Raw genomic sequence first — 26956 nt, forward strand, 5'->3', positions numbered from 1 at the left:
ATAAAACGGTATATTAATATTGAAAAATAGAACATTTCATCTGTATAGCCCACTCCTAGTATGTTGAAATAACAACAGATCATGTAGCCAGACAGCAGAACTTCAGGGCGGTGTGATAAATTCAAACACTTGGGGGGGGGGGGGGGGGGGGGGGGGGGGCATCACACAATGAGCTAAGTATGCTTGTCCTACACAAATTACAAATGCAATACAAAAATCAGCTAACAAATATTTTTTGCCCCAGTGAAGATCCGACCATGGCTTCCAAACGGAAACATAATTATATATAAATATGATTATTATCATTACAATGATTGACATCTTTGTACTTAAAACCTCAGACAGCTCTCCCCCCATGCCCTTTGCAAAAAAACAAAACAAAACAAACAAAACATGCTTTTATGAAAATTCCATCAAATGTTTTTTTTTTTTTTATGGCTAGCCCTTTTCCCCCACCCTATAAATGGCAGATTGTCCATGTTGGCCATGTTTATAAAAAGACTTAACAGCTACACTTAGCCTACAAATTGCCCACAAGTCTCAAAAGAGATACATATGGCTATTAACTGAGGGGTGATAATAATAATGATGATGCAGGGAAAATTGGGCAACATAATTACACAGGAACCTCTTAGAAATCCATAAGTCTACTGCATCTTAATGGTAGATATTTGGCAAAAGTGGCGGGAGGAGGTAAATGTCATTTTTTAAAGAAATTTAAAGGAACTTTGCTTTTGACCATCAACCTATATTTACATCGAAGTCAGAGGACATACAAACATGACGCTATACAGAAAATATTAAGCGATCATGAACAGTTAACTTAAATTAGAAATTAAGCAAATAAGATTCAAGGAATAATGCCTAATTGACCTTTTTAGTTAGAGCTTTAGAAATATATAATTATATTAGTTCATTTAGTACAGACTTTTTAAGATCTATTAATTAAACTCCAGGCCTGTGTAAGTTGTCTACGTTGTATTAAAACAACAGTCGGTAACTAAACTCTCAGTAAACTTACTTACAGCCTGTCAAGACATTAATCGTGTTACGGTTAAAAATCAAAAATTGTACACTTCTGGTTTCAGTCTTTTCACCAGATCTTGGAAAACTGGCCGCAGGGATTTGCTCCCATTCAGCCACAAAAGCATTAGTGAGGTCCAGTGAGTATTGATGTTGGGGCGATAAGGCCCAAGTGTTCCAGTTCATCCCAAAAGGTGTTGGATAGGGTCGAGGTGCAGGGCTCTGTGCAGGCCAGTCAAGTTCTTCCACACCAAACTGGGGGAAAAAAAAACATTCTTTATGGACCTTGTGCATGGGGGTATTAGCATGTGGAAACTAGAACTAGACCAATATATTAGCCCATATTAATGCCAAAGAATTATATTTATTTTAGAAAGAGTGATGCCATCACATAGCCCGATAGAGAGCACTGACAAATGTACTTTTCTACTGTACTGTTGGTCACAATTCTTTAAAAAAATAAATGTGAGACTTTATTAGAAAGCCTCTATGTAAAAAAAATAAATAAATACTGGCCAATTGGATATTCTAAAGACTTACATATTGGCATTGGCATCGACCTCAGAATTCCTGTAATTGTTGGGCTCCAATTTAAATTTGGCCAAGTGCCTGAAGAAAGGTCAAACGCAGCACATAGTACATCATCAATTGCTACGTCCTAATAGTTTCTAAAGTGTTTTTAAGGTTGATTCCTTATAGAAAATCTTTCTACCATTTAGTGGAACTAAGTGTGAAGTGCATATAATACTTGAATGGGTAGGTTGCAGAGGGATTAAAGGCCTAACCCTGACCCTAAATAGTAGTCCATCATTATATGAAAGAAAAAAAAAAAAAAAATTACATGACAGTTCATGGTAGCCTCTTCATCACCTGTGATGATAAAAAAAAAAGGAAAAAAAGTGGTTTGCTCTCTCATTACACAAGATAACGATTGCTCAATGGGGCTATACGTTCATGAGGTGTGAAGTAGCAACATTTCCCATTAGGTTTGGAAAACTTTCTCCACCCCTCTTTTGCTACTTCAGCTCAAGTGCAGCGGTCCCCTGGCTTGGCATGCAACGGCAGTGTGGGTCACCCTGCAGCCTGTTCAGCTGCCAGAGCCCTTTGTGTACAAAGATGTTAATTGGTCCTAATCCGCCACTAGAAGCTGTTTTGGTAGCCTGACCTCGCACCCTGAAGGACACCTTGGTGTGAAATACTAAAGAGCCCATTCAAGTGCCAGAGAAAAGAGGCACAGAGCATTCCAACACAATTCCATTTCCCAGCTGAATGAGGGGGGAACTCCGGGGGTGGGGGGGTGTCGGGGGGGCGGGGGTGGGAGGGGGTGTCGGGGGGTAGGAACTGGGATGGAGAAGGGGGGGCGCATCATCATTCTGACAATAAATGAGCGCTACAAAGCAGTGGAGGCTGTGATGTGCAGCCTCACAATCACGTCTTAGCCTCTACTTCAAGGGATTCCCACAGCCCCACTGGACATGGGAATGCTAATTGGCTCAAACCTACAACCTACAACCTACAACCCCGCCCTCCCCCCAAACAAAGCTGTGTTGCTACACTGCAGGTCAGGATAATTTATTTACCCTCCCCTCCACACTTCCAGTGGCTGGTTAAAACACAAGCCACGACGACAAAATCTCAGAACAATGACTAAGATGATACAAAGATGTGGAAGCCCCGCTCAGTCATCGAGGGATAGGTTTGGATCTTGATCCCTTCATACAGGGACTGCAACGTAAAATATGGGGAGAGGGGTCAATATTCACAATCTCCAAAAGTCAAGCTGGAATGAAATCTTGCTAACACGTAATTTGTTTGAATTTATTTGACCGCAACCCATGTAGCGTAGTGTTCTACTGGGCTTTGTATATATTTTCCCGTGTGGCGTCACTCAACTGCACTACTGTGTCTTGATATTGTGGTACGACTTGGAATCAGTCGAGCCATTATCCTTAAAAACCTTCTTCTGAAACGATGACAATGGGTCACATCCCCCTCCATTTTTTGGCTGTGCTGCCGCAAAGCTGGGGCCTAAAATTATTTAGCGGGCTATATATTAAATGTGTGTTCAAAGCGAAAGTTTGAATTTGAAATAAAAAGTGACAGCCCTTATTCTGTGCCGAAACTATGACAATGCTTCAGAGGTCAAGTTAGACAAATCAAACTGAATTGCCTCTGTGTTGCTAGGGTGATGGTGGAACAGTATATAGACCCCTTTTCTTTTAAGAAACATTACGACTTTTTTTTGTGGGCGGAGTTTAGGTGGAGGCAGAATATTTCCCTGAACACGTTAGCGAACGCTAGCTGGCAAGGTCTGTTGGCTTGTTTTTTTTAAGAAAGGCTGACGTTAACGTTAACCACTGTTAACGTTAGAAAAGAAACGGAGGGCGTATAAATCTTTAGATGCCTTTAACTATGTCCTGAATGGTCATGAAGGCCTACAAGACTTGAAATGCAAAGATTTAACAGATGAGTTTCGTCTCTGGCCGCACAACTAGCTAACAAAGTTAGCTAATGTGCTAAAAGAGTTAGCGTAACGAAAGTGCCCCAATTTCTGATGAGGTGGGCACGACAAACCTTCAGACACATGACGGTATCCATAACTACAGACAACACTTTATTTAACCTTACGTGATATGAAGTGTGAGCTACAAACACGCCTCAGTCCAGTCCTTTCGTCTTATCGCGTTTAACTATAGTTAGTCTTTGATTTTCTTGACTGGCAGTGGCAGCTCGCATGTGATAACATTTCAATTTGAAGCCATACTGTATACCAACCATTATTTGTTTGAGAGTTGGAGACAGGACAGACAGATCTGTTCTAATTTCAACCATTTATTTGTGTAGTGAAAAAAATAAAAAGACAATTGCTATGCTTTTGGATACAAAAAAAAAACACATAAAAACACATCTAGGATTGCATTTTCAACCTGCAGAAAGTGCTTTGTGCTCTTAACATTAGAAGAAGAAGAAAAAAATCGGGGTGACTAAAAAATGAGGCATAAAACGGGTAAAAGCCAAGTCGGATGTTTTGTTAAAAAAATAGCAGACATCTTTTAGAAAAAAAAATAAAACGGTTTTAAGATCATGGGGGGATCCAAATTGCCGGAGCTGCAATTTTTTGATTGAAAAAAAATAAATAAATGACAATACGGTAAACTGGGTTTTAGCAGGTTTACAGTCCTGCTCCTGGTTTTGACACCCCTACAAAATTAGACAGGGTTTTAACCCCACAGGTGCGCAGGTACTCAATATAAAAAGGACCCCCCCCCCCCCTCCCTCCCTACCTCATTGCACTTATTGGGAGGAAATGTAATCAGGCACGAACCACAAGCAAATGTGCAAGCAGAGTGGGCCGATATGTCTGCAGGGCCTTTTTGCTGGCAGGTTAGTAGAGTAGAGGAACCGTCCATACAGAAAGGCAGCTCGTTTAACTCAACAGCTCCATTACAAAAAGGTGGCGGTTTGCTCTGGTTACCCCCCCCCCCCCCCCCCCCCCCAACCCTAACCCTAACCACACACACACACATTTATCAATTCACACAATCCTTAACTGGCCCGTGAGATCATTTAGGTTTGTTTTTTTTATAGCCTGCTGCCCCATTTTAATATTGTCCACAAGACATTGCACTACAATCTCTAGCAGGTATCCCATGGTTACCCATTAAAAAAAAACAAAAAAAAACAGTGTTCTGACTGATGACCAATCACACACAAGAAACAAAAACAAACAGCAGCTCAGCTTTTCGCTTTTAGCTAACTAACATAGCTAGCTAGAAAGAAATAAAATAACCATAAGAAACTGGGTGGGGGGTTCCACGACAAATGGGAGATTGAGTACCCATTTACCTACAACAGTGTCTTGTATGCGTGATGCAAGGAGGCATTACGAAACAAAACACCAAATATGTGCGAGTTGAATGGAGAGCAGAGGGAAAGATGCTGCAGTCAAAGCCAGTTTCATATTGGCAGGAGAAATTGCCAGATTAGGCCGACCATTTACTGAGGGTGAATTTTTTGAAGCGTTGTATGCTTAAATTTTGCGATATAAATGTGCCCAGAAAAAAAAAAAAAGATGCCTTAGAAGGAAAAACGGCGGCTGGTCGAGTGGATGAGCTAGCCGCTGATCTTCAAGACAAACTCAGTGATAAAAAGAGGAAAGACTTTGGAGCTCATTCACTTGCTGTGGGTGAGCGTACTGATGCTACATGTACTGCTCAGTTGTCAGTTTTCAACCACTGGGGCGGATTACAGCTGATGGGTCACAGAAGAGCGCCGGGGTGTTAAAAATCAATGCACGATACGACAACAGGAAAAGGACCTTTTCTATGAAGTGGAGAAGGATGAGAGAAAAGATGTGCGAGGAGAATCGCCCAGGTCAAAGGGTGTTTTGGGGTGTTCATCCTTATCCGAATCAAGGGAGGTTGTCGCACGCTTGCACTGAGTATGCCAGTTTAAACAGGTCATATTCAAAGCATGCTGCTATATCTCAGAATATATCATTAGGTAAAGGAAATGGCAGCAAAACTTCATTCTGTTTGGTGGATACAATATAAGTGAAGATTTCAAATGAATATTCAATATGTTGTATTGCATTACAAAAGGAAAGATCTCGTGTGTGTGTGTGTGTGTGTCCTGGTGCCACTTTATACGTCAGCACACAAAAAAGGCTGAACCACTTAAGAGACTCATCCCAACACTGGGCTCACGGCATAGATTTAGTCATTACTACTGCTATCGAAAGGACTTGACTGATACGGTGCCGTGGGGAATTTTCTTGCATTAGACAATACGCACGTACTTCTCTGAAAAGAGAAAGAATGTCGTGAAATTAATGACGAGCGGTCAGCCAAACAAGTGTGCCATTCACGTGGATTGGTTTCTGTTTGCAACAGACAGAAATGGTGTCAAATCTTTAGCCTACATTTTAATGTGCTTTCATTAAAAAGAATGGCAAACGCCCACGGGGGGGGGGGGGGGGGGGGGGGGTTCTTTTTTTTTTTTTTCCTACTGACAAGCTAGTTGCTTAAGCCTAATTAGAATGTGGATTATAGAACTGTTACAAAAATAACATTGATTTTATAGAAATTACTTTCATAGTGACAGATGAGACATTTGTTTATCATGACTACATTATTACCATTAATTAAATCTTCACAAAGAAGTATAGTGCCTTGCTCCATGTCTTTTCATGGCACTAAATGACAGAACGCACTACTAAAACAAAGACGAGCCATTTCGTGGGCTAATAGCTTTTGTCGCATTTGACATGAGAGAGACAAAGGCCTCTTAAAAGAAAAGACTTTGGTCTGATGAGAAATGTCTTTATTTGTTTATTTTCCTGCTCTGTCTGCCAGAGTGGCTTTTCAAAGCGCTGCCTTTCTTAGAGTTCTGTCAAGTCAATAAGGTAGTGAAAAACCATCTCAACATTGTGATCTTATACTGTAGACTGTTAAGATTGCCTGGCAACTGGCTATACCCAACACTTCGCTGTAACCTAACGGGGACATGGCCGATTCTGAGGCAATTCGTCGTCTGTTGCCGGTAGGTCTTCGTTGTGCGATATACCAGCACAAATAATGTCAAGTCTGAGAGAGGACACATTCTGTCTCTATATACTACTTAAATCAAGTCGTGACTTAATTTGAAAATGATTGACTATGAGAGCCGCTCTCCTTGGTTTGGTTAGAACAACCCCCAAAAGCCTCCGCTTCCCTCCAACTCACGGTTCGTGTTCTTTAGAAAGGGCGATTCTACGCATGAAGATCGCTTTACTTGTCATCGAAGTGCTACTCAGCCTGTGAAAACAGTTGTATCGTGTCTTCTGTGGCTCCGGGGGAACTTCCTAAAGCCAAGTCGATTGCGTCATCGGGGGTTAGCCTGCCGGGATCAGCACGATAATAGCGCGACCCGACAGGCGTAGGGCATCGGGCGTGACAATTGATCGTTTTACCCCGTGTAGTGCATCATGGTGGAGGCGTATGGGACGCCTCACAACGCCCCAACCAAAATGCTAGCGTGTCCGTATTTGATTGCTTTCCAAGATAAATTCCATGACATGTTCCGTGATGCTGACCAATAGGAGTTAGGAAAGGTAACCCAACAGTTCTGTTCTGTAGGCTTTTCCCAAAACATAGCCAGTCATCATACACACCGCTTTTGGACGCCATTGTTTGCTTACATTCTTGTGCCCCGCCCGACCCAATCACGAGCACACCACAGTCAATCTCACCCTGTTTTTATAGCATCAAATAACAAATTAAAACCTAACTTATCAGGAAAAAAAACGAACACTTGGATTTTTTAAGTTTGGCCCATGTCCCATCCACTAACACGGAGGGGGCGAGGCTTATGACCTATACTGCAGCCAGCCACCAGGATATTTAATTTGATTTTCTCTGGATATGGTTTTGTACAACATGTGATTCACATACCCTATGAAAGCAGAAGTATTACAACTAAAACAGGAACAGGATGGCCTCACTCCGCTCAGCAGAACAGTTTAGAAGTTACAACATTCCTGAATAATATGCCATATTTCACCGATGCACCGTCAAGGAGTAAAAAGGGTAGCGAAACCTACTCTAGATATGTACTATCAGCAGTCCATAGTGGTTAGCAGTCCATCTGATCAACGTGCATCATCGCATCTGTCCTAGCTTCTCAACCCGCCTGCTGAGCAGGACCAGACGTGGGCTGGACACTCTTGCTCTGGTGAACAGGCGTTTGTATTAGTACTGGCACTCATGTAATGAGTGTAATAATGCATTTCTGTGTAAATTCTATGATTTTGCACTGAAGTCGATAAAACTACACCTGCAGACTCGGGCCTCTGTGAATGTCTCTCCCATACAAAAGCAGTATTAGGGACATTAAAAGCAAAAGAAATATCTACTCTAGCCACCAGCGGGGTCTTAAAACATGCAACACCTACTGTAAATGCACTGAGTAGCACATTTAAGGTTAACAGTTACTTGAGATTATCACTGAGCTCCGAATTGCTGCCACACCATCAGAATGGACCACTGCTGTTTAGTAATGTGTTTGATGAGAGAGAGAGGAAAAAAAAAAAAAAGGCGAGCCATTCTGCTACAACCAAATTAGAGAATTTCCGAAGCAGGATGGTTAGATGTTTTTAGGACAAGGGTTTTATCACATGTTGCATCCTCTATGCTTAGCTCTCAGATGGCCCAAGCTCCATCAAGTAATTTCCTTCTAGTTCGCTAAGAGGCTTTTAGTCCATGCGTGCTTCTCTGACACTTGCACAAAAAAGGAAAAACCCATCACCTTGTTGGCTTCATGGCTCGGGCCCGTGCTCGTAATCAAAGTCACAGTAAAGGCTCAACATCAGGCACAGAGAGCAAAAGTGCCAAACACCATCAACATTTGTGAAATAATGTATTCCGCATGACCAAAAGAAAATGAAAAATAAGGCCATTACATGAACACACCTAATAAGTGGTCACGAACAATTACTTTTTAAATTTTTTTTTACAGAATTCCCAAAGCAGGACATTCATCTAAAAGGTTTGATATCATAACCCATGTGATTCCCACTAAACTAGCCAAAACAGACTTGGACTTTCATCTAATTCCAGTTTTGTTAAAAGGGAATTCATGTCATTTCTCCTAGGGAATGACAACTGTTAAGTTAAATGACCACACAACTCATTGTCGAGTTCCATTCCCCCCCCCTATAAAAATGATATTATTTTAATACCAACTCTTTGAAACAGGTTAACCCACTGCATTCAATTTCAGGTCAACTCTGGATAAATAGGAACTTTCAGTTCAAATGTATTGAGGTTAAATACTCAAAGTGGACGAGATGACATGCAGAAAATAGAGCCGTCAAATTCCAAAGACTTGTGGTGTCCACGTGAAGAGTCACAGTCTGTTGCAAGATGCGTTCTGACCAAGAGTAGCCACAAAAAATCAATCATTCATGTGGCAGTTGATTTCTGAGGCAATGTGGCAAACACAAACATTTGCAGGTTTTTATTTTTAACCCAATATAATTTCCAGAGAACAAAAGTTACCTAATACGCTTAATAGAAAAATTGTAATTAGTCGATTGACAGTGTATTAATCAGTAACAATTTTTATCAATGAATCATAATGTTTTAAGCAAAAAAATAAATAAATTCACTTCTCACAGCTTCTCAAATGTGAATATTTGCTGACTTTCTTAATTTTCTATCACGGTAAATTAAATATCTTTGGGTTTTGGACTGTCGGTCAGACAAAAACCAAGACATCTGAAGACATCAACTTGGCCTTTGTGAAAATTGTGACGGACATTTATTCTGACATCTTATGGAGCAAAAGATTAAAATCAAACTCCCATCCCTTTATCTCCCATGATGTAATAAATATAATGAAAATAACTCGATCACGAATGTTAATAAGTAGACGTCTTAAAAATAAGTCATGACACAACACTATAGCACAACAGCGGAACTAAAAATTTGACACTTTCCACAAGTGTTTCAATTACTCAGTTCACCATGGACACTTCAGACAAATGAATACTGTATCATGTCTTTTGGATTTAAAATAACCATATAAGAGTCAGAAAAAAAACCCACTATTCATGATGAAACATAACTTTTGTGGCAAACAAAAATAACATGTTTCCTAATAACACTGTTCCTATCAGCATAGATAAACATTGGAAGTGACACTCCCATTTAAACAGCATGAGGCCTTACTACTGTACTGAAATAATGTGATCCATCTGGCAAATTGATTTCATATTTTCTGCAGTACTTTATCAGTGAGCTTTACCAAGCTTTGTCAACAAGTGTAGCTATAAAACACACACACACACACACACACAAATAAATGCATCTTTCTTTCCATCCGGCCTCATCAACACCACTGCAGGCTGCACCACATCATGTGATCGTGTCACATGAGCGATCATCCCATCTGTCACCAGTCTATGCTGCCAAAATTTCCAAGCGCACCATTTGTTACAGGCATACAGCAACTTTACGGTAGTAAAGCGCGCTCTAAAAGGCAGTAGGGCATACGTTAGATCTCAACTCAACACATTATCAAAAAACAAAACAACACACAGTTGCATTGTGTCTCATTCATTCGTGTGGCTACCACCCGAGTCAGCTGACTGCCTGCAGTGTTCGCTAATCCACCGACATTCAGTTGTGGCAACGCCGAGCTTGTGTGCAGTCATCACAAAAGTGACAATAGTGGATTTGTCTCTATACGGAAATAACATACGACTTAGAGTGATACAATGCTTAGTAAAACGAGTAAAGTAGCGCGTAGCTAAAATGATTCACGACGACTCTGCACCGAACCACTCGCTGTTAGCCAAAGCTAGCATGCTAGCTTAGCTGGTTTGCTGTTTGACACGACTATATGTAGCTAGTTTATAAATACAGCATGTAAAGCCACAAGCAATGGCGGTCAAACTACTCAATTGTAACGCAGGGCCGTATTTAATTGTCCATGTAAAACAGCTAGTTCGTTTATAATCGTTATTTCCTATTTGTAGCTCCAAAGCTAACGTTACTGCCGCCGTATGCTGCGTTCCTGTTAACTGGGAATACACAGTGTTTTATCAAAAGCCTTGCCTGATGATTTGGGTTTTTTTTCTTCTTGAACATTGTCACTCTTAGCTCACATTTTGAATAACTTCACAAATAAGTAGTCCCAACAGAAATTAGAGTATTTCTGGAAATGATAGTTAGATTTCAGGATATTATTGACATCAAACTCGGTCATCCCACTCACGTCCGTTGAACCAGGATCGAAATAGTACATATTGTTACTAAGCACTACTGTCCTGGATCTGGACTAAAACTTGTCCAACTGACATGCAACAAGAAGTGTATTTAGTCGGTATATTTCACCACTAAAAGCTTGGATTAACTACACATTCTGAGAACAGCTCCACATTCCTCACCGTTCGCTTGTCATTGAATGCAGCACAACAACCTTGCTAGCCACTAGCTATATCTGCAGCTAGCACCAGTAGCCTGCTAACGTTACATACTTAGCCTGGGTTGAGAGATGTAATTTCTGGTCACAGCCTGGGTGTGCGTCCTCGCAGCTGCTGCCAAGCCGTTGACGTCCATCGCCCTGTTTGCCACCAATGTTGCCATCGTCGGATAAAGAAAACAAGCCCTGAGAAAGCTAACGTTGGTCGAGGTGCTCTGCTAACTGGTGCTGAATATCAGAAATGACAGCAGAGCGCCGGTCATATGACACCGAGGAACCGGATGTTTGACGGAGAGAGGACTGGGCATTAGCAAAATAGTGGTGAGTAGGGCTTTTTCTTTTTCAATTTAAAATGTTGCCAAAGCATAACGTGTAAGCAAAAAATGGACAATGTAACAACGAATAAAAAATTAAAGACTTGCATATATATATATATATATATATATATATATATATATATATATATATATGTATATATAAGCAGTTATTAGCTCTAGCTGCCAGTTCTGCTATATTAAAATGTTGAGTCTGATACTTTAGAGGTGCTTTTTGGGGGAAATTAGACAAGTTGCTGTTTTGTTTCTCTCTTAGTTTGTTTTCTTCATTTGCTTGTTGTATTTTACAGGTACATAGGCCGAGGCCTTTTTTTTTTCACAGACATGCTCCACTGAATATTTCCAATAAAAATGAAGACACAACAATCGCCACCCAAACCACACAAAAGTGTGGTTCTGTGCTCACAAGTTAATGTACTTTAAAGATTGGTTTGTTCGTTTTGGGGGCAGTTTATTTGATAGTTGACTGTAGAGATGGACAGAGGGGTATGACACGCAGCTAAGGTCCCCAGCTGGAATAGCAAACATACATTATGTTCACTCTGGTGTATACTTAGAGAGTTGCGTCAACTCCGTTCCAATGATGTATTATATTTACGCATTCTAACTTCTTGGAACTATCCGAAGTCCGCGTGAATCAGCATGATCAAGCATTTTTTGAACTTCCTGGATGCGAACTCTGTCTCTGCTGTAGCCGTGGCGGTAGCTGCGGTTACTCCCCTGTTCAGCTCTGGCAAACCAGTCGTTGCTGGTTGACGTTAAAACACATCAGCACTGGCGCACCAACGTGGGAATGTCGCCACAGACACCAGATTTAAAATGTCTGAGAACACTGAGAAATACAGAGAGTTTCAGCTTAAGTAGAGAGGGTGCAGCTGAAAAAAACGTGGCGGGTTTCGTGCGATACTAACTAGTTACAAACTAGGCTGCAGAAATGTCAGTTGTGTTTCATTTCATATTTAGCATGTAGATAATCACAAGTGTGTTCGTCCATACATCTTACCTATATCTATAGCCACTGATCCCGGGCAGGGTCGTGGGGTTAGCTCACATTGGGTAAGAGGGTAAGATGTGCCCTGGACAGGGCTAACACATATTTAAACAGACAACATTCATACAAAAAAAAAAAAAAAATCACAATTCAATTGAATTATTTCGTCAGCACCACAGCTTGTATGCTTTTGTCGTGATTAATGGCACAAGTTGCCAACGGTGCTAAATAAAAATGAAGGTCAATTAGAAGATATGGAATTCAAGCGCTTGACATATCTTTAACATGATCTAATACCTGTAACTATATATTTTCACAAACTGTCACAGTTCCACCAAAACACTAACCCCCCCCAACACTATTTTGCCCTGGCATTAAAATGGTTAAATCCCCGCCAAAGAAAAATGCTAAATCCTGGGCTTAGCGCCGCCCAATTGGGATTGGTTTAAATAAAAACAAAGAAGCCAGAGCGTTTCCCACCCCCCCACCCCCACCCCAGGACAATGATGGGTTGAGTCAGACCTTTCTCCCAAGGTGTGGAGACAGGTCTGGCTGTGCAAGACTAGTGGAGGATAGGAAACCTCACCTTTTATGGGAAATTTTCTTACCAATATCCTTCGCGTTGGCAGTCAATACCTGGGGATTCAAAGCGTCATCATACGGTTTGAATAGCCCTTCAAGCATAATATTTCGGCACACATGTTGTTCCCCATCTTCATCGTCACTGCCATACTGACCTTAACAACAGTGGTGCTGCCATTTTTGGCAGTTGTTTTGAATTTAGGACAGGGTCCATGCCATCCAAACTTAGGATTCCTTCTTGGGAATTTCTTCAGTTGGGACGGTTCTGTAATAGCTAAATTCCTATATTGTTTTTTTTCCTAAATGCAGTTAGGAAACATGTTTCTGTAATATCCTAAATGTCATCCTAAACTAAGATCAGATAGGATTTCTATAGGATCTCCTGTTCCCTTTGTATCTGAGGTTAACAAAGGCCCCAGCCGACTATGTGAGAATATGCAGCAATGACATTGTTCAAAAGAGATCTCAAATCTGACGAAAAAGCCCAGTGATTTGTAGCTCGAAGAACTGGATACCTTTGCTGGAACGAATGTATATGTGCTCTCTCTCCCTGTGTGTGTCTCCCTCTCTCTGTCATACACATTCGCCAACACAATATCCCGGCAAGTGAACTGCTGAGTGACAGGTAAAATGACATGATTGCACACATTTTCCCCTTAAAAACTCTTAGTTTCCTGTTTTCTAATCTGTTGAAGCTCTGATCCATTCTCATTCGACGCAGCATGCTCTGCACAATGGCTTGTGCAAGCGACAGTTTGAAGATGATTTTGAACCATACCCCCCCCCCCCACACACACACACACAACCAACACACTGGCAGTCGCACATCACATACAGACGCGCACAGCTCTCCGATGGTGGAAAAGCACTACAGATTGAAGTGGTAAGCACTGCCATGGTGAGGCTGACGGCAGCCCCTGGAGAGCTCATCCAAATGTTTCAGGCCGCATGCAAAAAATAGCAAATTAATGCAAGTGAAGGGCTTCTGCCTACAGGAGCAGTGCCCTCATTTTAGAAATACCAGTTTTTTTCCCCAGAGTCTTTTATGATGAGTTCAAAGGGATGTGATTTCCCTCAAACCTCCTCAGATATACTCATCTAGGCAAATCGGTATCATAATATTCATTTTGTATGTCTGCTGTTGTTAAAGGGCTCACACACTGTCCTGATGTATAAACTGTATGTTAGATTCAGCCCAGCCAAATAGCCAGGTAGTTAGCGAATAAGTAAGAGGACGATCACCTGTGCTATGAACGTTACTTTTCTGTACAATGTAAATATCCATGACACGCGAGTGCAGTCGAAATAAATCAATAACACAATAGTAGTTATCTATAGTAATGATAATGGTAAATAAATGATTCAAATGCATGCTTTCGTAGTTTTGTTGCTGCTCACATACATTTCTTCATAGTTGTCATTTTCAAAGGTTACTTCATGTGTAGTTTTAGTCTTGTTTGGTCATGAAACGATTGTGAAAATGGTGAAAATATTTTTTCGTCATGGCCCTCAGTGATGAAAGTAACGCTGTATGCAACCTGCACAGCACCAAGCAGCAGTCAAGACAACAGTTAGCAACTAGCTGGTGAACAAAGTGGAGCATTTGGCAGCTAAAGAGCCAGATATTTCCCTCAAGGGCAATGGCCCCTTCCCTACATCCTACCCCCCCCCCCTACTTTTCACACACTGTTGTGGCTGGTAGTAATTCCCATGTGCCAAGCAATGTTTTTAAAACTCTGACATTAAACGTTAAAAAAAAACATTGTAACCGAATGCATTCAGGTTTTGCAGAATTGTCCGATATCAGTGTCTTGTTTGGCGACAGGGTCTTTCAGGGTATTTAATTAGTATTATATAAGTATTGAACTAAATTGCACTCCTGGCATATCATTCCTATAGAGCTTTTTCATTTGCACATTTAAGTTCCTTGGCTGCATTTGGTTCTGCAGAAATGAGTCCTAAACCACCGGAAATTAGTGTATTCCATTTTTACACTTCCTGTTCCCTCGACTGGAAGTCAATAGGTTTTTTGGTGAGATGCCTGAAATAAGGTCTGTGATTAACACAAGCTTAAGAGATTTACACGTTTTGTTCTGCGACATAAAATACGTCAGTAGATATCCCCCCACTAGTGAATTTTGAAGCTTTTACGTGTCTTGAAAAAAATAAATGAGACTACAGAGGTTGTTGCGGACATTAAACACGGAAAGTCATCTACTCACTAGTCCGCCTTTACAGCCTCGTTGTGTTTGTACTCTATATCTATCTGTCTATATATCTATATCTATCTATGTTCTCTTCAAGGTGAAGCTCAGTGGTGGTGACGTTGAAGTAATGCGACCGTGCTGTAGCTCTTTTACAGCCTAACGTTAGCTTTTTTACTTCTGGCGATTCCATTTACTCTTCAAAACTCATAAAAAGTGGTGTTCATTAGTGAAGATTATCTTGCTGAACAAAACGTGTAAGTATCATAAACTTTTGTTTGCCACATTTTCTGCAATAATCCAAAATCCCATGGAAGAATCCCACTGGCTGTCCAGGACGATGCTAACTTCCAGGTCTGGCCTATCCCTGCAACACTCTATAGAAACATGGCTAAATGACGATAGCTTTGCTCATTTTACTTTACTTTACGTGCACTACCTATAATAAAGCTTATTTTCCTGTGTAGGCCCACGAAGATTTTGTATTCCTTCTATGTAGCCATTGACAGCACTGGTGAAATTGTAAAAGCGAGTGGAACCCTTGCTCTCAAGGGGGGGGGGGGGGGGGGTTCCGCTCCCCTCGCTCCTTTGATTACTTAATGGGATTAATTATTCTGTGAGGAAGCACAGTAACTAAACTGTGTGTAGGTTTTTTCAAAGGCCCGGGATGCCTTGAGGGGGAATCCTGCAGATTCGTGTCACTGCAGAGCTTGGAGTTGCTGGATCAGTGTACCAGAAAAGGGAGTTGCTTCTTCAGTAGGACTTGTCAGCGTGTTAATGCCCCCCCAGATCCACTGTATGGCACAAGAAGGACAAGGCCAAAAAAAAAAAAACAGATTCTAAAAACAAGACAGGATGTAGCCTTTCTTTCACCTCCTAAGACCTGAGCTTAAAGACCGGACCATGTGATGGGAGAAAATGTGTTGGTGGTCTGCAGCTATGACAGCCCCTGCGCGTCCACACACACACACACACACACACACACACACACACACACACACACCCGAAACCCCTCACTTACAAAAACCTCCCAGACCTTCCTTCTAATTGGACTTAGGGTGAAGGGAGAGAATGGGTGGGGGTGGATGTAGTGTGTGGAGAGGGGGCAGGAGGCGTAAATGTGACCTTTTTTTTTTTTTTTTTTTTTTTTTCCGCTGGGGAGATTCCCAAGACACAGTGGGGAAGATTGGTTTTCTTTGGGTCTGCTCACAAAAGAGCCTCAGTTTTGTCTGTTGCCGGACGGTCCCTGCATTTCTGCTGTGGTTAATCTGTCAGAAGAAGCAGAACTAAACTCAGAACGAGAGCACAAAATTGTCTAAATATTACAAATAAACTTAAACTCTGTGGCATCTTTGCAAACCACCTGGTGTGCCACAGTGGTATATGTTCTCTTCCCCCCAAACTTCGTATATTGCTTTCACAAAAACAGCCAGCGGCGGATGGAGTACTTAGATCCTTTTACTTAAGTAAAAGTCGCAGTGCCACACTGTACAAGTAAAAGCCCCTTTTACAACTTTTACTGTTTGTAAACGCACAGAAGTATTCTCAGCAAAATGTACATAAAGTATGAAGCATAAAAGTAGTCATTATTTTAACGGCTTTAAACACTTTTAAGGTGGTTTAATACATCATGTTTTATAAGCTGATCATATGTTCATATACGTAAAGTCTTAATCTGCAGATTGAAGTGTAGTTGTCAGATAATTGTAATGGATAAAAAAAAAAAAGCACATTATTTGCCTCTGAAACGTCATGGAATTGAAGTAAAGTAGCATAAATTGAATGTGAAGGACCCCCAAAATGATGCTTAACTGCAGTACTTCCACCACTCGCAACAGCAGATACACACCGTTAATTCACCGTGGTACACTACTGCACCGGTGCTTCTGGTCCATATCCTCAACTACTGTTGGATTACTGTAAATCATTCAAATGACTCTAGATCCTGGGGCGGGGGGGGGTTATCACGTTGTTTTCAGACACAGTGTCTTTTGTGTGTTTACTCTGGTTTTTCATGGAGGTTCTTAACGGTGGAGCCAGTAAAACTGCCCATCGCTGCACACCTCGGCCACGACGCGCCGTTCTCACCCAGCACCCTCTCCCCTGACAGTTCAGTGATTGTCCTGATGCGGTGTTGGCTCTCGGCTCAGTCCAAAGTAAGAATATCTAATAAGCTACTGCTCCAAGGGTGTAAGTTTGTTTTTAAGAAGTGTGTGTGTGTGTGTGTGGGGGGGGGGGCGTTAAAGCCCCCCCCCCAAAAAAAAGTTCATTATTGACCTTTAGTCCTTAGTTTGACAAAAAGAAATATCTTAACTCCACTAACTGGTTCAAACTTCGTGAGTGCCGTTTCCTGCATGTGCAGGAATTCAAATCAGTCTAGTAAATAACACATTACGATGAAATCAGGGTGTTTTCTTTTGATTGTCCGATGACTATTCTATGCAAAATTAAAATCACATTTTAGTTTCACTGACGGAGACCTAATAGAACAACGTCCTACTTCATTATCTCGACTGGTGAATTCTACTGTATTTTTAGGTGACTAATAACTTACATGATTTTTATTTTTAAAAACATGCGAGAAAGTTGGAATTATGCTTTTGCCCGTGTCACTTGTCTATTCTCCACCGGTCACAAACTAGTAGCTAGACCATGTCAGACACGTGAAATTTAGAGGTGATGCAAATAATCAGTTAACTGATCAGTCGATAGACAGGGAACTATTTTGATAATTTGCGATTCATTTAGGTTATTTGGTTCTCTGGTTCCAGCTTGTCCAATGCAAGGTTTTTTGCTGCTTTTTGAAATCTTTGTAAATTGAATATCTTTAGGGTTTGGACATTTACAGACAAATGATTACAAATAATTGGCAGATAATGAAAATGATTAGTTGGGAGTGAGCACGTCGTGGCTCCTGTCATCGCTTTTTTGAAGCCTCTCAATCTCAATTTGCAATGCTGCTATTTTTATTATTATTATTATTATTATTATTATTATTAAGCTTGACTTTTAACCATAACACCTCTACACCCCCTCAAAGATTAGTGGTAATAAAGTCGCATCGGCAAAAGCAGTGAAAAAGAAACTCTGCAGGAGCATACACATCAGGCAACGGTGTAATGGAGTCATGACATTTATCATAACTTGATTCATAGCAACATGTATGAAAGAAAAACGAAAAAAACAAAAACACACACTTGTCTTTGTCTGTAGCCATATACATAATATATATGAACATTTGTACCACATATTTCACAAATTTCAAGATATTTCACAACGACAGCACCAAAGAGCTTTTGATTGATTCCTCAACCCCACTAATACATTCATTCACCCCCCCCCCCCCCCCCCCCAGATATACTAATAATCTATTAATTACAGAAGTGAATAATTTACAATAAAATAACAATTTGAAGGTACATTTCTCATTTCCAGTACTTGTATACTACAATAATTCCATTCCGTCTGCCTAAATCTTTCATGAAGGCTGTGGATTTTGAACATTTGAACACCCTGGGAAGGAAAGGGGAAAACAAAAAAAAAAAAACCCTGTTACCTTGTAGCGTTCAACAAAGCAAGCAGCTCATGAATGCTGAAAAGCTTCTTCTTCAGGACTCGACTCGTTCCTGCGCTTCACACTCACTGCGTGAAATAGAAACTGTACACACCAAAAACTCTTGAGAACTCACAGTGGTATTTAAATCACAGACGGAGGAAAAAACAAAACAAACAAACAAAAGAAAAGAAGGAGTCAGGTACTGTGTCTTGAAGACAAACCAAAAAAAATACCACAAAGTTGAAGACTTTTGTTGTTTAAAAAAAAAAAAAAGTGTTTAAATTCTTCACGAAACCATACAGGAAACAACACTGAACAATTGAACCATCATACTGCGCGACAACACCTTCTATGGGTTATGTTTTGGTTTGGTCCAAACTTAATACAAACAGATATACAAAAGACTGTATTTCTTTTTTTGTAAGCTGAATTTTGCAAGGCATCTGCATACGCAAATTGAATTCACGCGTCAAATGTTGTCGGGTTTTTGTGCTGACACTGGCCTTGCAGTGACCTTCAAACACAGGCACTTTTTTTTTTTTTACCCACCGTCCCCCCCCACCCCCCTCCCTAATTCTATGTTGAGAGATCGACCTTGCTTGCTCATTCATAATGCTGCGTTTTACACTTTTTTATTTTATTTTGTTTGTTTTGTTGTTTTTTTTTGTTGATTTGCTGATTGGATCTCACAAAAACTGCTGCTCAGGTGTTTGGCGACCCGCTCTCTTTCTCTACATCTACTCACAGTGACACGCACCTACCCAACACGATCAAATAATAAAACACAATTCAGAAAGGCACCGTCGCTTTACACTTTCTGTCACCAATCCTGTGCTTCCTGCTATACACTGTGTGCCACTTCTCTTGCAGTGGTAGAGCTTTTGTGGTGTGAAGCAGCCATATTCTCTGGGCCCCTGTATATGTTGTTATTTTGGATTAATAAATAGGACTAAACGTAAACCTGAAGGATCCCTCAGTAACAAAGTCCTATGTGAAGATTTTGTGCAGAATCTTTCCCTGTCTTTTTTTTTTTATTTTTTAAATGAGCTTGTGTTGTGTCTTTTGTTTTTCTTCCTTGTACAAGGCGCCAGATGTGCAACTGGAATACATAAACTGCTACAGAGCGTGACACAGACAGATGAAAGAGGGAATGGGGGGGGGGGGGGGGGGGGGACAAACAAGGACAGTAAAAAGCCAAGAAAACAACCAAAACGTGTCCAGAGGAAACAGGAAATCCATCTATGTAAAAATCAAAGCATCATTCCAGAATTTTCTTGTCCATGGATTCTTTGCCATTGGTCCGCGAGTAAGGCTCAAAAGCAGAGGAGCTCAGGTAGCGGGCGGAAAGTTCCTGCAGGTTGCCAGCCAGAGAGCCGGCCATGGACAGGGGGTTGGAGGAAATGCGGGTGGCGACACCGCTGAGTAGGGAGGGCATGGGGAAGCTGAAGAGGCCGTGAGCTGCCGGTGAGCTCTGCAGGCCCGCCACTGTCCCTGAGCTGGTGACGGCGGGTAGAGGAGGGCTGCCGCCCGCCGTGCCGGTGCTGCCGCCGCTGCTACTGCTGCTGCTACTGCTGCCATTGCTGGCCATGGCCATGGAGGGAGGGCGCAGGGCGGAGCCCAGTGTGCTGCTGCCGCAGTGGGGCAGGAGGCCCGGCAGGCCTGGGGGCGTCAGCAACCGACCTTGCTCCAGCAGTCTGAGGACGCTGCAGGTCGCTGCTGTTTCGGAAACCACCGAACGCAGCTCAGAGTCCTTCCCCTGGTCCTTCTTCTGCTTAGTGCGCCGGTTCTGGAACCAGACCTTCACCTGGAGAGGATGACGAGAGAAAGAGCCTTTAGAGAAATGTCCAGCTCATTTGTTATCATGTATTTCCTGTATGCGATAGAACATTGTGAATTGGCATACTCATAACAGCATTACTTTGAAAAAGTAATGTTCCGCCCGGCGATAATTCCCATTCACTCATACTCTGTACTGTAAAAAGGCCTGTGATCATAGTGTCGCGATAATCTGATAATCGCAGTACTTTGAGATAATTGCACCATGAGCCATACAACTATGTGTCTTCACAGATTAAATTGATTGCGTTTACCCAACGCTCCTGTCCATCCTCCACCTCCACTGCTACACACACTTTCAGATGCTCACTTATCTATAGCAGCTTTATATGTAAGCATGCTTGCACACACACACACACACACACGCAGGGTCCACCAGGTAATGATTGTAGGCTGCGATTGATCAAAAGCTGCAGTGATTCCATTCAGCCATGGAAGAGAGGGCTCACTGTGATACAGTGGCAAGAGGTTAATTCAATCAAAACTTAGCTCAAAGATAGCCTTTCATATGTAAACCGCTACTTAACTTTTCAGCCTCCTCCACTACAAAAGGGTTCAAGCATGAACTGAGATCCAAATAGTCAGCCCCCATGTGTAATTTTCGTCTTGTAATACATAAATTTTTTTGGTTGATTTTATTGTCTGTTGGTTGGCTGAAAATGATGATTAATCACCAATATTTGATAATTGTTTGATTGTTTTAAGTCAATTATCGAGTAAAAAGAAAAAAGAAAAAATGCAAACATGGACGCTGGAGTCAGCTTCTCAAATGTGAGGATTTGCGGCTTTTTCTCAGTTTTACGTCGCATCGTGAATTTAATATGTTATTAGACGTTTCGGTCGGAGAAAACAACCAATATAAAGACGTCACCTTGGGCCCTGGGAACTCACTATTTTGTGACTAATTGCTCCATTGTGTGATTGTCAATCGCCTCCGGGAATGAACACATCAGAAATGAAGACATCCTACATTTGAAGTCAAAGGAGGCCACAATTACAGTCTCAAACAAAACGAACCCCCCCCAAAAAAAACATCCGATTGGTTATTCTCGTGGTTTCTGAAAATGTAAAGCCTTCCTGATCTCCACTTTGTTTTGAATGAAAGATATTGTCCCGAGCAAAAAGTTCCGCCGCTCCTTTTGCCAGCGAAATGTTGAGATTTTGTTGTGCGGTGGCCTGTATATCCAGCAGTTAATATAATTTATCAAGATAGAGCGGGGGGGGGGGGGGGGGGGGGTTCCATATATATATTCTCATACTTAAGGGTTGGTGATACAGTTTATTAAACTGTAGCAAGAGCGCCAACCTCGTAATTTAACACATTCAATCAAGCCATTCATCTGGCTCAACAGATGCATTTAGTTATTCCGACATGTCCATTGTTCAGTTTCGCTCTAATCTTCATTGAATTCATGTCAAAACTGAAACAAATACAGGGCTTTTTTTTTTTTTTTTTAATGAATTGTACCTGTAATCACACCTGATTGCTTTCATATGGAACAAAATGTACACGTGCCAATCAGCAGCAAGCCCCCCCCACACACACACACACCCACCCAGCTCAATCCTTATCCTAGTCCAATCACATTTGAATATTCCCCTCACTTCAGTAGGTGGTTTAACTCTTCACCAGCTGTTCACAACCATTCTGCGTCAAGAGAAGAACCACCCCCCCCCCCCCCCCGCTGCTTAATCCAATATTTTCTGTTTGCGACGTGAGGACTGCTCAGAAGGAACGTCTTGTTCATTTTAGGGGTTTTACATTCTCAGTGCAAAGGACAAAAAAAAAAAAAACAACAAGCTGAAGCCGGGCAGATCAAACAAAGATGATTAGGTGTGCACACAGAAAATGGCCTTAATGCAGGGAACCGTGAGTGCCAGGGAACAAAATGTTAATTTCACCACACTTTGCCATTAAAAAGGCATTGCGTCAGGACAAGAAGCGGACACTGGGAAGAAAATCCGGAGGCCTTTGTTCTGCCTAAATAGGGAGCAAAGGTTGTTTTCTATGTGACCTTTTTTACGTGAGCAAAATAACACCTTCAGACACCCAAATGAGCTTGTTTTGAATTTATGTGGGGAAAAAAAGGGGGAGAGAAAAAAAAAGCAGAAATTGTGTCGATGGAATGACAAAGAGAAATGTGAAACATTTAAAACGGTAAAAAGTGAGTAGAGAGTAAGTCAGATTTGCATAGCTGTTGACAAAAGGGACAGTGACCTCACGCGTCGACAAAACGGATTAAAGTTGCCGGTTTTTGCGCGTGAGAAGAAGGTTGACCTTGAGAGCGGAGGTCTGCGAGAGCCGCATTGAAAGCTGCAAACACGTTTAGCGCCCGAGCCGATGGCACCGTTAGCCATTTTGCACGTTTTCAAAAAACAATAAATAAATAAATAAATACACAGATGAATGGTAGCGCAAGCTGAAAACACACCGAAAGCTTTGGAGCCGAGCAGAGCAGTGTTCGTTCCCCTTCAAGTCCCAAATCATGCAGGATCACCGGGTGACTTGCTTTTGGACATCTGGTGTCGCAAATGCAAGCTCACCCACACAGCAGACCCTGCGCGACCCGCTGCTGACCCCACACGTACGACGACATGAGGAGGAAGTATGCACCTTTTTTTTTTTTATTCTATTGGCAACTTTCATTTCAGCAGCTTCAGTTCTCAACAACCCCCCTAAACTATATCGGCACTGCATTAGATTTATTAGCAAGGTCAGCTGATTGCATTTTTTTTAAAGGAATACGGACAAGTAGAAAGGTTTCTGTGGGAAATCCTTTCAAAGTGCAATCCATGATCTATGTATTTATTGAGTTATTTATTTATTTATTTATTTATTTATTTAACAGGGACAATGGACAGCCACTGGCTGAGAGTTTAGCTAGATAGCTAAATGCCATCAGCAGTCCCTGGGCGGGTCAAATCTAAATGTAAACCAAAGGGTCAGCCCCGGCGCTCATATTCAAAACATTGAATTAGAACCTGCGAGCGCTCCTAAATTAACTGACAGGCCTGTGAATATAAAGTTTTTCATGACTATTGGTGCTCGTTAAAGGTTTGTTTACATCAGCAGCAGTGCTTGTAAAACAGGCCTATATTTTTTTAATAGTGATCAGCTGGGGGACACACACAACCCCGACTCAAACTCTTAATTATGTCCATGAGCACACCTGTTTAAATTACGCGGACTAAAAATGGCCGCACCTTCTTCAAATGAGCAAACATACTTTGTCTGTAAACAGACTTAATTGTTTTCTCGTGTCAGGGCTCGCAAATGATATGAAATGAATTTGATTGCGTGGGTAAATTCGCCCCCCCTGTGACAAGCAAGTGGTCCTAATAGATTGCAGTGTGATTACCTGGGATTTAAAATAGATGGTAGTATTTGGTGTAAAATAAAACAAACAAACAAAAACATAGACACATAAAGGAAATTACATTAAAATACATCGTTGCCATTTCAGTTAAAAAAGAAAAGAAAAAGAAATGAAAAGCACCCCTTTTTGGAGGATTTTCCACTTTACACAAAATAATTTTTTTTTTTCTAATTTATTTATTTATTTTTTATCTAGAAGGTAGAAGTGCAACGCATACCTGAGTTTCTGACAGGTTGAGCTGACGGGCCAGCTCTGTCCGTTCCCTCCCAACCACGTACTGGCACCTCTGAAACTCCATCTCTAACCGGTAGAGTTGCTCCGCGGTGAAGGAGGTGCGGGTTCGCTTGGGCCGGTCCAAGTCCAAACCCTTCGGCAGGATGATCTCTCGGATGGAGCCTTTAGCGTCTGCAACAATTAGCACTTTAAATGAGCAGCGCCCGAGGCAAAGGGTAGAACTAAGTGACATAAGAAAGAACAAATAAACGCAATATGTTCCTGGGTTTAGACTGGTTTTACATTGTTTATTACAATTTCTTTATTATTATTATTATTATTATTATTATTATTATTACAGATAGCACAGCAGAGGAGGTGCTGAGAATTCATAATAAGGAGTCAAATTATGATTTGATTTACTAAATTTAAGTATATGTGAACTAAATTTAACATGATGTACTTACTTAGTACAAATACTGTTTGTTTAAATGGTGTATGAGCTTACGACACCCTCGTTAAGGAAATGTCAGTCCGGATTAAATTCAGTGCAGATGTCTGATGAAGATATATACATTTGCACGCATACAAAGTGTGTAACATAATATATTAAATGTTTTAAATAAAAATGACAGCACGCTGTGGTTCCATTTGGTTCACTCGTGTAATTCACACCTTAACGTTCTCTCAAAAGGACCAATTGCAACAATGGGCGCTGTCGTCGACATTATGTTGAAATAGAACCCGGTCTCTTCACAACAAGCATGTGCCTTTTTTTCTTTTTTTTCTTTTTTTTTAACGTGAGTATTAAATCGCGCCAAATAAAAGTGGCCGCAATGCTGCAAGAATTTTCCTTCACAATTATTTTATTCATAACAAAAATCACATATTAAACGACCGAATGAAATATTTTCAATGGGAAACCTTTATCTGCATTTTTAGGCAGTGAGGTTGCTCTGTGTCATTATTTTTTTTTTTTTACGTAACTAATCCTCTGTTTTTGGTGAAGTTATATTTACAGTTTGTTTTCACACACCCTCAGTGTTGGGCCAACACTGCTGCATGAAGTGAAATTATATAAATGACTCTCTGGGCAGCTGGCACTCATACACACAATCCCCATATGATTTTGTTGACATTAAATGTCTGCAACTCCGTATCTGTAAATCAGCGTTTAACTGTATATAATTGATATCTTTTATCACCCTGAAAGTGTAATGCAGCGCACGCAGGACGTGCCCTGTGGGGCGTTTCTACTGAAGTGCAAGACCTTGCACACGTTTAAATTTACCCATGTGACATTTTTAATATTTTAACACGATGCATTGTGTTAATTGTTCGCTCGTCATAGTGCTTCCAAGAAGTCCAACGGCAAAAATAAAACAAAATCTAAAATCGCTGTGATAATGCAGTGTGGCCTACAATTAAAAAGCCACATTTCTTTAACAACAATGAGCTGTTTTTCCTCGGCAAATCGTTTCACCTCTCTTGTATTTTGATGTTTCTGTTATTGTCCTTAAACTGGAAACACATTCCCGGATGTAACCCTCTTCATTTTAAATGTGCTCGTTTAAGGGGAGATTTTTGTTGGTTTTTTTTGTTATTTACTTGAAAGTCAAGTTAAATTAAAAAAAAAAATGAAATAGATGAATTGTCAACTTTCTCTTTACGCATCAACAACCACCGTCTGATATTACGAAGGCTTCGTTTTTCTGTTTCGTGCCCGAAGATACTAAAATGCGTGTAGTCTAACAGTAGGACACTGCAAGTTCAAAAAGACAGAAAGAGCCTTACCTCGGACTAGTATTCTCCGACAGTAGTCCGGGTCCCCCGTGCTCCCCCTGTTCTTCTCGCAGCTGTCCACGGTCCCAGAAGGGGAAAAGGAGTCCTGCTGCTCCTTGAGGAAGCTTTTGGACAAGCTGCCCTGGGAGTCCTTGTCATCTTTCCCCTTCTTTAGTCCATTCTTCAGCCCCATCCCTTCCGTCTCTTGGTTGTACCTGACCTCCATGCTCAGTTTATCCTCTTGGATCTGCGGTCTCGTCCGCCTCTTTTTTTTTCCCCCCTTTGTCACGTTAAAAAAAAAAGAAAGAAAGAAAGAAAGAAAAAAAAAAAAAGAAGAAGGAGATTACGGAGAACACTGCGCCACGTATCTTCTGGACAGTGCGGGTTTTAGTTTCAAAACAGCACCTTTCAGCAGGGCAGAGTCAGCTATCTAATATTTGGTGAAATACTTCCGTCGTCCGCCCGAGGAACCCTATTATCACTGACCAAACTCCCTTGCCCAATGATCATGGACTTCTCGGTGAAACTCAACAGTAATTCAATGCCCCCCTTTACTCGTTACATAGACATCAGGCTGATAGATGATCTCCAAATAATCAGAGCCATGGGTGCGCACTCGCCGTTTCAATTGATTACGGTAATTTCGCTGCCTCCACATTTGCGTAACCTCATGAATACACTAAATTGTTTGGGGAAATAGATCAGGTCTTGATGGAGGGGTTTGCTCGTCCCGTCCCCCTCAGTTAGCCTATTCTCAGCCCAGAGAATCAAGACAAATGATTGGTCTTGTCTCGCAACCAAGCCTTCCTGAACCCCCACACGAACGCACACAATCACAGGGGTATGAGTCTTCCAGACCTGAAAAAAGTTCCCGGGTGCTTCATTCTTCTGTCCGCAGAACACAGCCAGATCTTTTTTTGCGCATCCTCCCCCCCCTCCCCCCCTCCCCCCCACAACTTTTCACCGCGCACCTGATTGCCACAGCATGTCAGCGAACTTTGATCCCGTTTTTTTTTTCCCCCCCTTTGGCTGTGTCACCAATCAACGGAATTCTGCAATGTGCAGATCTCGCCGCTATGCTATTGTAGACAAGA

At 41.5% G+C, this 26956-nt stretch overlaps 2 protein-coding genes across 2 annotated transcripts in view; both read right to left on the bottom strand.

Annotated features, from left to right (window-relative positions):
- The window catches only part of atp6v1ba (ATPase, H+ transporting, lysosomal, V1 subunit B, member a), a 34221-nt gene extending 23016 nt beyond the window's left edge, over positions 1-11205 (bottom strand). The window contains exon 1 of the mRNA XM_070915595.1: positions 11042-11205. Within this exon, the coding sequence (XP_070771696.1) occupies positions 11042-11150 (109 nt within the window). The 5' untranslated portion in view covers positions 11151-11205. The remainder of the gene's footprint in view (positions 1-11041) is intronic.
- An 8707-nt stretch (positions 11206-19912) lies between these two features.
- Positions 19913-26088, bottom strand: vax1 (ventral anterior homeobox 1). Its single transcript, XM_070916591.1, has 3 exons — positions 25875-26088; positions 24085-24272; positions 19913-20458 (listed from the first exon to the last, which is right to left on the bottom strand). Exons 1-3 carry the CDS (start codon positions 26086-26088, stop codon positions 19913-19915), a joined length of 948 nt encoding a protein of 315 aa, XP_070772692.1.
- Between the last annotated feature and the right edge of the window lie 868 nt (positions 26089-26956).

The sequence above is a fragment of the Enoplosus armatus genome, chromosome 12, assembly GCF_043641665.1.
Source record: "Enoplosus armatus isolate fEnoArm2 chromosome 12, fEnoArm2.hap1, whole genome shotgun sequence".
Taxonomy (NCBI): Eukaryota; Metazoa; Chordata; class Actinopteri; order Centrarchiformes; family Enoplosidae; genus Enoplosus; species Enoplosus armatus.